The sequence below is a fragment of the Alosa pseudoharengus genome, unplaced genomic scaffold, assembly GCF_046254945.1.
Source record: "Alosa pseudoharengus isolate Yale_2024_CS ecotype anadromous, Long Island Sound unplaced genomic scaffold, YU_APseudo_1.1 YU_APseudo_1.1_scf_2, whole genome shotgun sequence".
Classification (NCBI taxonomy): domain Eukaryota; kingdom Metazoa; phylum Chordata; class Actinopteri; order Clupeiformes; family Clupeidae; genus Alosa; species Alosa pseudoharengus.
In genome coordinates this window covers 5,592,095-5,603,509 of record NW_027468663.1, presented here as the reverse complement: position 1 = coordinate 5,603,509, position 11,415 = coordinate 5,592,095, and the positions used below count along the sequence as shown (strand labels likewise).

Sequence of the window (11,415 nt, the reverse complement as noted above, 5' to 3'; positions counted from 1 at the left end):
TGCCTATTTACATGAGCCAATTTGTTGTTGTACAATTGGAGCTGCTTGCTTCCCTCAGGCTAATATGGCAGCAGATAAGAATGTAGATGGAGCACTTCAATCGACAAGCAAAATATGTTATTTCAGGTATAAATTACTTTTAAAAAGTAAAATTTGGGAACTAGGGAATCAGTCTCTTCCTTGCACTCAAACATGTAAAAGGATCACAAAGGGCCCAGCGACTCATGCCATATACAATCTCTTTTATATGAAACAGTGAAAATAAGTATTTAGATACAGGTTAGGACTTGTGATTTGGCTTATGATGGTTCAAGTTTAGCTGAGTATTTGTTACATTGCTTCAGCACTAACTGACAATCAGGCCAGGGCGTGTAATTCATATTGTGCGAGTGAAACTGTGTTTCAGCTGTTGTGATATATCCCTGTTAAAGATGATGAATGGCACGAAAGCAGAAACATTTGCACACCCCCAAACACTCTCTGCCTCCATCCACTCCTACCCGGGTGTACACTCACCTTTGTTTTGGCAGTGGGTTGAGGAGGGAGATAGGGATCTGCTTTTGAGAAAAGTCCAGCCCTCTGTGCACTACACCTGGGGAAGGGACGTGCCAGAAGAGGGGATGAATCCTATTCATCCCTGAAAAATACAGTATTGAAGATCTGTTCATTGGAGAGATCATAGTACCACTGGCATGTGGGCTATAGGAATGTGTTGCCAAGTTTCTGCTTATTGAAGTTCCAGTTCTCTGGGCCACACATCATTACTGAGAGATAAAGACTAAAAAGAGTGGGAGAAAGAAAAACTGGCAACATGCCTTAGTATGCGGGAACTTAGAGAAACACCTTTACATTTTCAAATGAATTTAGCATGGCTAAGAATGTATGATTGATTTTCCGCAACACATTTATCATATTCATGTGTCCATAGCTGATGGGTAGTACCGTTCCAGAGGATACTTGGTATTAGCTGTTAAAATGAGAACAGGAATTAAAATGTTGCCAGGTTGAACCTTTTTCTTGGCAGCATTGCTGACCGTCCCTCATTACAGATACATACTGTATCTCTCTCTCTCTCTCTCTCTCTCTCTCTCTCTCTCTCTCTCTCTCTCTCTCTGTCTGTCTCCTCTGTGCTCCTCTCTCAGAGCTGTCTGTCTAACTATCTCTCAGGCTTATGTTACACTCATTCGACTGTGTGACAGCACGCTGATGAATGTCTGTGATGTGGTAAACTCTGGATCTCCTTTATTTACAGTGCTTGCCAGCTGTCAGATCCCCAGCATCGGGAATACCTGAGGTCTGCTCTCAGGATTGGGGAATGCAGGTGTCACTCAGGTCGAGAGGTAACCACTGTAGTGTAGCTGAGCCAGGCAGCATGCAGGTGTGGACATCAGGGATGAGGAGCGCCTCTCTGGGCTCTGATTGGGGTGGGAGCCCATGTTCTGCATGTCTGGTTCATATGCTGTGATGGTTGCATGGATGGAGAGAAGAACGGGACAAATGTGTATTTGACTTTGATTCTCAGGCCAAGAGACAGTTCTCAGTGAAGGAGTGAGGGAGTTTGCCAGGTCTATCCACCAGTTGGAAAATAATGAATATGCTGGCTTTGCTGTTGGCATTGCACAACCACATGTGTGCCGCATGGCAAAGCTGTTGCACAGAACATTTCACAAACGAAGCACGAAAGGTAATTAGAAATTCTCAGCTCACATGAGTCACTCCTGCCCAGTTTCCCATCCATCCCTCGCGTGTTCTATCCCGCTCCTATTGGCCGAGGGCCTGACCTCACCCCCAAATACCATCCCTCTGCATATGAAGAATGAAAATCACATCCGACCGACTGGCCCTGCCACCACCACCCTTAAACCCCACCCCACCCGCCCTCAGCAGCTCCCGGCTGCCTGGAGTGCTCACGATGCCCCAGACATCAATTGTGGCTTGGAGGTTGGAGGCTGACGGTGCGTCTGGCCGTCTGCACCACTGGGTTGTCTCAGGCCTTGGCTCTCACGGATCCTGCGGCATCACTCCTCAGGCTCAGACTATATGCTACTGATCCATCCCAAGAAGCCCACGCTTCGAGAGCCCTTTCTGCAGTGACGCTCTTTACCGGTCCCACCACTGTGGCCATGTGTTTACCCACACTGCTCTCTCCGACTCTACGGCAGAGGTGAAAGAGGCACGGTTTTGGGGGCAAGAATCATTGCAATGCAATGCTGCTCACGCTTTCAAGTGATACAAATGTCTGATCTTGCCTCTATGCTCTAAAGGTGTTTGTGGAATGCATTCCATCTCCAAATAGGTATTGTGATCATTGGAAATATCTGGTTGACAGATATCATTCCATTTCATTTGGGATTAAATAGATAGTTTAAAGGGGAACACCCCAGGTATGAGGAAGGGACAGCTCTGAATGAGAGGATTTGGAGTCTAAGGACTAGTTCAGACCAAGCTGGTAAGCTATTGTTGTTGCACATTTCTCAGGAAAATGCAGAGGAATTCTTCAGCTAATATGCACTTGCGTGTTGTGACACGTCTGCCCCACTATGACCGTGTCGGTATGCCATGGAAATAGCACCAATTTTTTGGTTAAATAAATGCCTCAAGGGATGATAAAGCAGGGGAGGTTGGTAGGTTGTTGGTAGGTTGTCTCAAGAAAGAGATGTATCTCAAGGTGATAGGTCTTAATGAGCTAACCTTGTCATAAGCTGCTGTTTAAGATTGGATTTGTGAAGGATTCCCTGAAGCTCTTGTTAAGTTACAGATTAAATATTTAAATATTATACAAAAATATTTAATGGCTCACAGGTTTGCTGGTAAAAGTACTAAACTTTTTCCTTTCTGTTTAAGGTCCTTTCCCAGCATTTGGAGCTCTTCTTTAAACTGTCAGTTTCTTGTTTATGATGTCTTAGTCTTGTAGATGGAACGCAAGGGGAATGCCTTAAGTCTGTCCATGTATGCCTTGTCTTCCGCTTTTCTTTGAATTTTCCAGAACTCATCAGAATAGTTAATGAATGTTGGCTTTGTGCTCCAGCCACAAGATTGGAGCAGTTCACAGGTTTCCAGATGGAGAGCCCCACTGTTGGGCGATGTACACAGACTGACACATCTCCAGCCGCCAGTGTTTGCCTTTCGGTCTAAGAACTCCCCCAGGTATTTAAGCACACATTGTGTTTCACACATGCGGCATCACCGCAGACATGCCACAGTGACCTGCCAATAACAACAGGGCGCTTCGCTCGCTCTCTCTCTCGCTCATAGCACATCGCAGCAGTGTGACTGGAACACAAACACCTGAGCACAGGTCGCTTTTTGCACAGGAAGCCCGCGGTGGAAACATGGACAAAAATGCTTAACGCTTGGGATCAATTGCTCATGACTTGTGCCACACAGCGGCCAGCGCTGACCTAGACTGACCCAGCAATAGAGAGAACGCGGACTGGGGGGCTGGGAGGGGAGGGCTGGGCTCTCTCTGTCAGGAGTGTGACTGATGAAAGTCTGTGGGTGGTGAGGACATACCCTGTGGTCTCTCCACCCTCCACCAAGGGCACCCCCCTCCCCCTAGGGTGCCATCTCTGACCTACTCTTTGCCCTGTCCCTACCCCCCCCCTCCCCTCCCTCCCCTTCTCCTCTCCTCCCTTCCCCTCCTTGCCTTTCTCCGGTACCTTATCAGAGAAGTGACAGCTTAGGGAAAGTCCTTGTGAGGAAGAACGTCCTGATCAAAGGCCGGACTCAGATAAGCCCTGGTCATCTATGGGAGGAATGGCAGCATCCCACCCTTCCTGACTTCTGTTCCCTCTCCATGGATAATGTGAATTGACGAGGGAGAGGTGGGGGTGGGGGGGCTGCTGCAAATTGCCTTAGTCATTCCCGATATGCTTTACCGAAACGTACAGTCCACCCTATTTCATCAGATATACTGTGCCATGTGAGCTTAGTGGAGAGGGGATGTCAAACGAGGTTAATGACAATGCACAGCCTCTGGAAATGACAGCATGACACCAGGCTCTGTGCGCAGGCTGTGAGGCAGATTTGCGGGGAAGTGATGAGTCGATTTCTAGGTGTGTGCTCCAAGGGGTGTGTCTCAGCTTACACCACTTATCAAGACTAAGTTCCCCTCCCTTTCCTTTGGAAACCTTTCAATGGCAAACAGGGCACAGCAAGAGGAGAAATATCACTGTTTAAACAGCAGGTTGTGCTCCTTTGTCACACATAATATTGTTTACCAGCACATAATGTTGCTGGAGAGTTATCAAAAAAGAACATGCTGGCCACATTTCAGCAAACACAATAAAGTGTCGTGAGACATGAAAATGGAAAGTCATCTTATTCAAAATATGTCAAGAGGAAAACTGTGACTCTAAACTTTCATTAGTTTGAGGGTAGGCACTGATAAACCAACCAAAGAGTAAAGGAAAGCACTGTGTCTGGACAAATGAACTGTTTTGTTTGTCACAGTACTTCACAATGCAGATCCAACAATAGGTCACTAAACCCAATCACATTTAATCAAATATTGATTTAAGCTTCTTTTGAAAATCGCCGGCACACATAAGTAATGAGTAATCTGCAGTACACAGAGCACTTCACCATCCCTTGAGTCACTTCCTCTGCATGTTGTTAAACACTTAACAAACATTCAGAACAAGGCTGACATCTAGTGGCTGAAAATAAAGTTTTTTTGCCACACAGCACTAACACATAGTACTTTAAAGAAACACAACACAAAGTAGGAGTTCTTTCAGCTTAAAATGACAGATTCAAATTCATTTTCAATGCAACACCGATTTACAATATGGAAAATGGTGTCTGACTTTGCCGATTGGAAGCAAGTATGTTGAAAACTGACTAAAAGGTGAGTTCCTTCCTACATTGTGTTACTTTTAAAAGTCTTAATTCTGAACATAATTTAAATGACCTTGTAGTCCTTCCAAGCTTGGAGATAACACACTATTAGCGATGGCATTTTCATTATTTGACACTCTTTCTAACATTTGTTTCGTACAGTTCCTCATTATCAGTCCTTTTGAATAACAGAGACATGGATTAAAAAAAAGAACTACCCCAGTGTCTGCATGCTATAACAGTTATAAAAGCTATACGACATGCAAGAATACTGGAGGAATGAAGAGGATCAGTTGGGTGCAAGAGGGTAATATTTTTAGGTTTTATTGCAGAGTGCTAGTGCTGGTGTGCAGCTGATGTGAAGGGTGGTCTCACTCAGGAAGCTGGGCTGGATATGGCCATGCCTTTACATCATGCCCGGGTGACATCATGGTCCCGGTGAGGTCAGTATAGGCAAGAGGGCGCATGGACGCGCCATAATATTGACACAACGTCTGTCTGTTGCCCTCAGGAAAAAGTGAATGGCGAACAGGAAAAAGCCTCTGTGTTGAAAGAATGAAGATTTAAAGCCTTGGGAACAGGAGGCGAAAGAAGTCAACTAGGAGTTTGATTGAACACAGCTCACAGCCCTGACTCCTGCTTTTTCATTACTTTCCCGTTTTTCTGCATGATTGGTCATGTAATACATGCCAAATAAAAGCACAATGAGCATTCTGACATCATGAAGGAATTCTAAATGTAATATCAGACAGTGGTATGCAAATTGTGCAAACACAATGTGTTTCTGATGGTTGCCATGTGAATGACCTTATGAGGAAAAACAAAATTGGCCCAGTCCTCCCTTCCTCAGCAATCACCATCCACCATTCAAGAATGAACCTCTCTCTCTCTCTCTCTCTCTCTCTCTCTCTCTCTCTCTCTCACACACACACACACACACACCTGCATTCATTTTTTTCTTTCAGGGGTGGTTGTTCCAGGCCACAGAAATCCTTGCAGTTGAGGTCACGTAGACTAATCAGGAAGCTGCAGTCCCGCGTAGCGCCGGGGGTCATCGGGTGCACACACACCTGCAGGCTACAGGTATTACATTCCTGCAGCTTAGCTCTGCTGCTGTGGAAGGCAGGTGAGCCACACAGGGCCAGCTAACCTTCACAGCAACGGGCTTGTTTGAAAAAGAACACTTGGCTTTCTTAATGTTGTTTAGCTGTTGCTGTTTAACACATGGTTTTCATCACTGAATAAAACCTAACTTACTTTGGCTATACAGTGCCAAAGGTGACGGCAGGTGGAAAAAAGCCATGCATCACACTTTGACCAACCACCCACTTGCTCAAAGTATAAAATGTATGTTGCATGAGAGCCTTTTCTTCTCTAAGCCAAGCGCAAACATTTCTGTGGACATTAACCATGGTGAATTCACTGCAGTGAATGGGACTCGTTGTGAAAAACAGCTTGATTTCCTCAAGACCACCTCTAAGAGCTTATCCAGTTGCTGGTGGTTGGGAATGGTCATCTCCAGGTCTCTCGGTGAGAAGGGGTAAACAGAAGCCCTGTGATGATATGTTACTGCAAATGAACAACTCATGTGAGCATCTTCCAGTGCCAACATCTATGCCAACATCTCCAAAGGCAAATAGGGCATGAGAAAAGGAGACAAAAAACAGACTTAAAAATATGTAACACTTTTATTTGCTTTTATTTTTTCATTAATTGAAGCGAAATATGTAACGGTTCTTCTGTACACAAAAGTTGTATTTCTCTCAAATATTCTTCACATACTTTATCAAAATCTGTTTTAGTGAGAATCTTATATTACTGGTGGTCTGATTGCTTGATTAATAGGTGGTCTGATTACTTGATCAGTAGCCAATGAGTTACCAGATCACTTGGTCAGTAGCCAATGAGTTACTAGATCCCACCCTCCAGCATCCGGCAATACACCCCGCCCTCCTGCTTTCAAATTCATTCCAAAACTAAAGCGGGAATCTTTCAGAACTGAGAGCCAGACTAAGAGAACCAAACCTAAAAAAGACTTCTCGAAGAGGGAAAGAGGTTGACTTACTTTATAAAATACAAAATAAAACAGTTACACATTTTAAATTATGTTTGTAAAACACTTTTATAAGGTTTTGACATAGATAAGAGTGCACTTGTTTGCAGAATTGTATGTCTTGGTTACAATTTCTTGGTTAAAAAGTTTTTGTTCTCAAATTCTGGGTTTTGATTCTCGATACATTAGGCATTAAATTGACGCCATAGGAACCTTTGCCCAGATAAGTCCTCTATCTGGCAGGTATGGTATATCAAACAATGAACAATGCTGGTTTCAAAACATTATTCCACAAATGTGCCTTGGACTGCTCACTAAAAGTGTGTGTGTGTGGGGCTCTTCCCTTATCATGCTCTTCCCTCTTCAACAACCTTCTTCTTCAGCACATTCTCCTCTTGACAAGTACTTATGCCTTCTGCACGCTCATCCTCTAGTAATAGTATTTATTGATTGATTGATTGATGTGATATTAATTCATGGTCTCCTCTGCACTGTAGCTTGGATGTTGTTCTTCACAAGAAAATAAAATGCAAAACTCAACTGATGCTCTTATGCTCGTAAATACGGACTCCAGCACATGATGATTATTTTCGCCCGGAGAGAAGAAATAATCTTTTCTGTTTGGCTGGTGGGGTGGCTATTAATTCTGAATAACGGCACACCTATAAAGTAGATCTGGAAAACAAATTTAATCACTGTTCCATATCAATGAATGGTAACTATAACAACCATTAATTCCATAACAGGACACCTTGGTGGCTGGTATCCCACGTGACAGACACTAACTCACAGTGTAAGCCTGGAGAAGATGTAGGCACCAGTAGGCCACCATCCTCAGTTTGATTTCATGATGTGATCCGTCTCGCGACTCCTTCTAAGTAGCCTAGGCCCGCTACCTATGGTTGTTATGATATGCTGCAATTGCTAGATTTAACTATGTTTTCCACCTGTCTGGTCTAGCAACAGAAACATCACATCAAGCGACCAATTTGAGAAACTAGGATTCTCACAACTTTGGTAGCAGCCTTTCCTTTGTCAAGCAACAGAATAAAATCACCTTTCCCAATCTGTGAATAAAGGCATAACTTGCCTTTCAGCTCCAGAACATGAGAATGAACACCCAACTGTAATAGCCTATAATGTGTGTGACATTCATCCTAATCAGTAACCATAAGTCGGTGTTCCTTGGCCCGATTGACCTTTGGTGTTCCTCAGCCCCAAAACTGTTGAGAACCTCTATAGATACATGTAACTGTTATTTGTACCACTAGATGGTAGTGCAAGCAAAAACTACTTAAGGATGACCTTACACAAGATGTGAATGTGAGTGAGTGAATGAATGAATGAATGAATAAATAAATAAATAATTGCATTCCTAATTATGACAATATGTGACATAATTCTGTCCTTTGTGTAGGCCTACCATGGACATTTTAGAAGGGTAAAGGCAAAGCTAGTGAAATGAAAGAATGCTTCTACTGAAGTCAAAGATGGTTTTGACAACATAAACCTAAAATTTAATTTGAAGCGATATAGCTGTCAATGGCATATTAAGGCGCAGGCTGCATTGTCAGCACATTTCCATATGTCATTTCATTTATGCATGACATTTTAATAAGAAATTTGGGAAACGCTCATCTCGTCAGTAAAAACGAAAGAGCGTAGGCCTATTGTAAATTTAATCAACACCGCCGCCAGTTAGATCGTCTTCCAGTTCCACCTATCTAGGCTATTTGTTTGTTTTCTTGCAGTCATTATAATATCTATTATCAACTAAATGATCTAGGAAATGGTTTAGGCTACTCGGGAGTCGTTTGGTTGGGAAACCATACACCTGTTCTGCTACTTTCAAAGAGGAGATCTTAGATATGCATCAGTGTCATCGATGACAGAGACACCTCCACTTCCTTTTCTCACCTAACAGCCTCTTGACACTGAAAACTATTAGAAACACCGAACAAACTGAATCTTTCCTTAAACAGAAGCGAAAGGTGATATTGTTTCCCTTGAAATTCAGGAATATGACGGAGCCTCCTGTCATTCGGCTGTTTACAATGACGAAGAAAGTCGCTATACCTTTCAGCAGCCCACAAGTAAACGAGATCTGCGATTCCAGTTCAAATATCCTAAATAAAAACGCATAACCTACACACACCTCAAATATCAAAGGGACATGTAATATTTTACACATCGACCGATCAGGAGTTTGGCATAGCCTAATGTACAAAACCCATTGTAAAACCATATAATTACACATTACATGCAAGCAATAATATAATAGTATAGGCTATATTATATTATATTATATTATATTATATTATATTATATTATATTATATTATATTATATAACATAATAGCCTATAATATAAACACCCATTCAACAGGCAAATTGACAAATGCAGGCTAGCTATTCTTTTTCTACTTTTTTTGTTTAACTGTTTAAAAATTAACTGAGTAAAATTTGGTAAAGAATTTGACGTGTGGAAGGGTGGAGCTTAGCTGCCACTCACAGCAGTCAGCTTTAATGTAAAAAAATATATAATTCTGTTATGAACAAATACAAAACAATCACCAATAATGTAGTCTGTGCTTATGATTTTTATTATAAAACCCAAACCGTTTTAAATATGAATATTCATTTAAATACGCATCATAATTTGCTATGAAACTCTCTACTAAATCGTTTTGACACATGACATTTACATGGTCGTGGCTGTAACGATACTGCAAAATAGAAATTGCGTTTTAGAGTGCTTTAAATCTACAATTTCTTAATGAAAACATCACAAACTAAGGGGAAACTAGAAGATGCAAGCAAGATTGAGAAATTCTCTTCACAGATTTCACAGCACTTCACAGATTTTTATTTTTGCATTTTAGCAGCTTCAAACCAGGGAGTGAAATCCGGAGAGGTTGTTATAGCTACCCAATCCACAGGGGTTCTGCTGTCTATTTAAACCCAACTGACCCCCCCGCCCCCCTTCCTTTAAACAACATTATATATCACACAGAGCATGCCAATGCCCACACGTCCCAATGAGTACTAAAACACTATCTTCTGAAAATTAGCTCATTCTTGTGTCTATGATCAGCCTGACTGACTCAGGGAAAGAGAGCGCAAAGGAACAGTATCATCAGAATTTCCCCTTTGGCAATACGTGCTGATTGGGTCGCAAAACCTACCCGCTTTTAACTTTTAATATTTGCTTGCTCTGTTCTGCCATGACTGGTCGCAGCACACTATTTGTCTGAATTGTCCTTGGGAATTAGACGAGAAGTATTGGTCAGCGCTGAACTTTTTTTTGCCCCCTCTCATCGAAAACGTGTGTGCGCGCGTGTGTGCGTCTTTTGCGAAACTTTTTAAGGATGATATACCTTGGATGTTTCCTGTTTCTCTTTGGGATTACGCATGTCATGGCAAGTTATCCAATCTGGTGGTAAGTTTTAACACCATTTTTACTCCAAGATATTCATTAAATTACAATAGCTTGACACAAATGTTGGACTATTTTATCTCCACATTACACTGAAATTGCGATATATTTCGTTTGTCCCTCCACGACTTCGTTAAACAAATGTGGTTTGTACACATATGGATAGCACAACGAATCACATTGGGGATGCCATAGGCTACATTATCCAAGAAGAGTTTCTTAATAATCTCGTATTTCTGTACAGTGAGCTGAACCCATCAAATCGAATCTAGGTGAGACGGAAAGACAACATGTCAGCTACCGGCGTGATTGGTATCAAAGTCTGCTCACAGTAGGAGCGTGGTGATGCTGGGTTTTATAAATTTGATTCACACTATTTATGCAAATATTTTACCTGAGGAAGTTTATCGCAAACTGTTTGCTTTCGATATTTTGTACACACAGCAACAGGTGCTGAACCTGAGGACCTCCTAACCATACCGCCCTCACTCCTGGTTTCGTTTCTCAAACATTTGTTTGTCCCGAGATTACTTGGTCAGATTTCATAATTAACTGTTCATATAATCATTGAAACTGGCTGGTCCCACTTTGCTGTCCCTTTTGCAGAAATCACAGTTTAAGTGCATTCAAATATTTCAAATAGACCTCCAACACTCTTAAAACGAATGTGTTGAAAACAACACAACTTGCGTTGTTTTTAACATATCTCTAGGGACAACACAGTTTGTGTTTTTGTCCTTTTTTTTAATCTGTTACACAATATATGTTGAAAACAGATAGGGACAACACATTTGTTTTAAGAGTGTAGTAAATACAAAACCTGATATAGCCTACCATTTCTTTAGAAAATAAGGGCTCAATAAGGTCAATGATATAGCTGCTGGTGTTTCACAATTGTGAATTATGCCTATACGCAAATCCTGTGGTAAACCACAACCCATCACAAACATGTAGTAGGCTAGCCTATCATGAAATATGACCGGTGTCTATTTGTGCTTAATAATTGAAATTGACGTTTGCATTTGGACATGGAACAAATAATTACAATTTATAAAAAGGCCACAAAAAATGTGCAAGCTGAAACTGTA

At 41.9% G+C, this 11,415-nt stretch overlaps 1 protein-coding gene across 1 annotated transcript in view; it reads left to right on the top strand.

Annotated features, from left to right (window-relative positions):
- Positions 1-10,259: 10,259 nt before the first annotated feature.
- The window catches only part of wnt3a (wingless-type MMTV integration site family, member 3A), a 13,673-nt gene continuing 12,517 nt past the window's right edge, over positions 10,260-11,415 (top strand). Inside the window, exon 1 of the mRNA XM_076295714.1 lies at positions 10,260-10,330. Coding sequence (XP_076151829.1) covers positions 10,260-10,330 — 71 coding nt within the window. The remainder of the gene's footprint in view (positions 10,331-11,415) is intronic.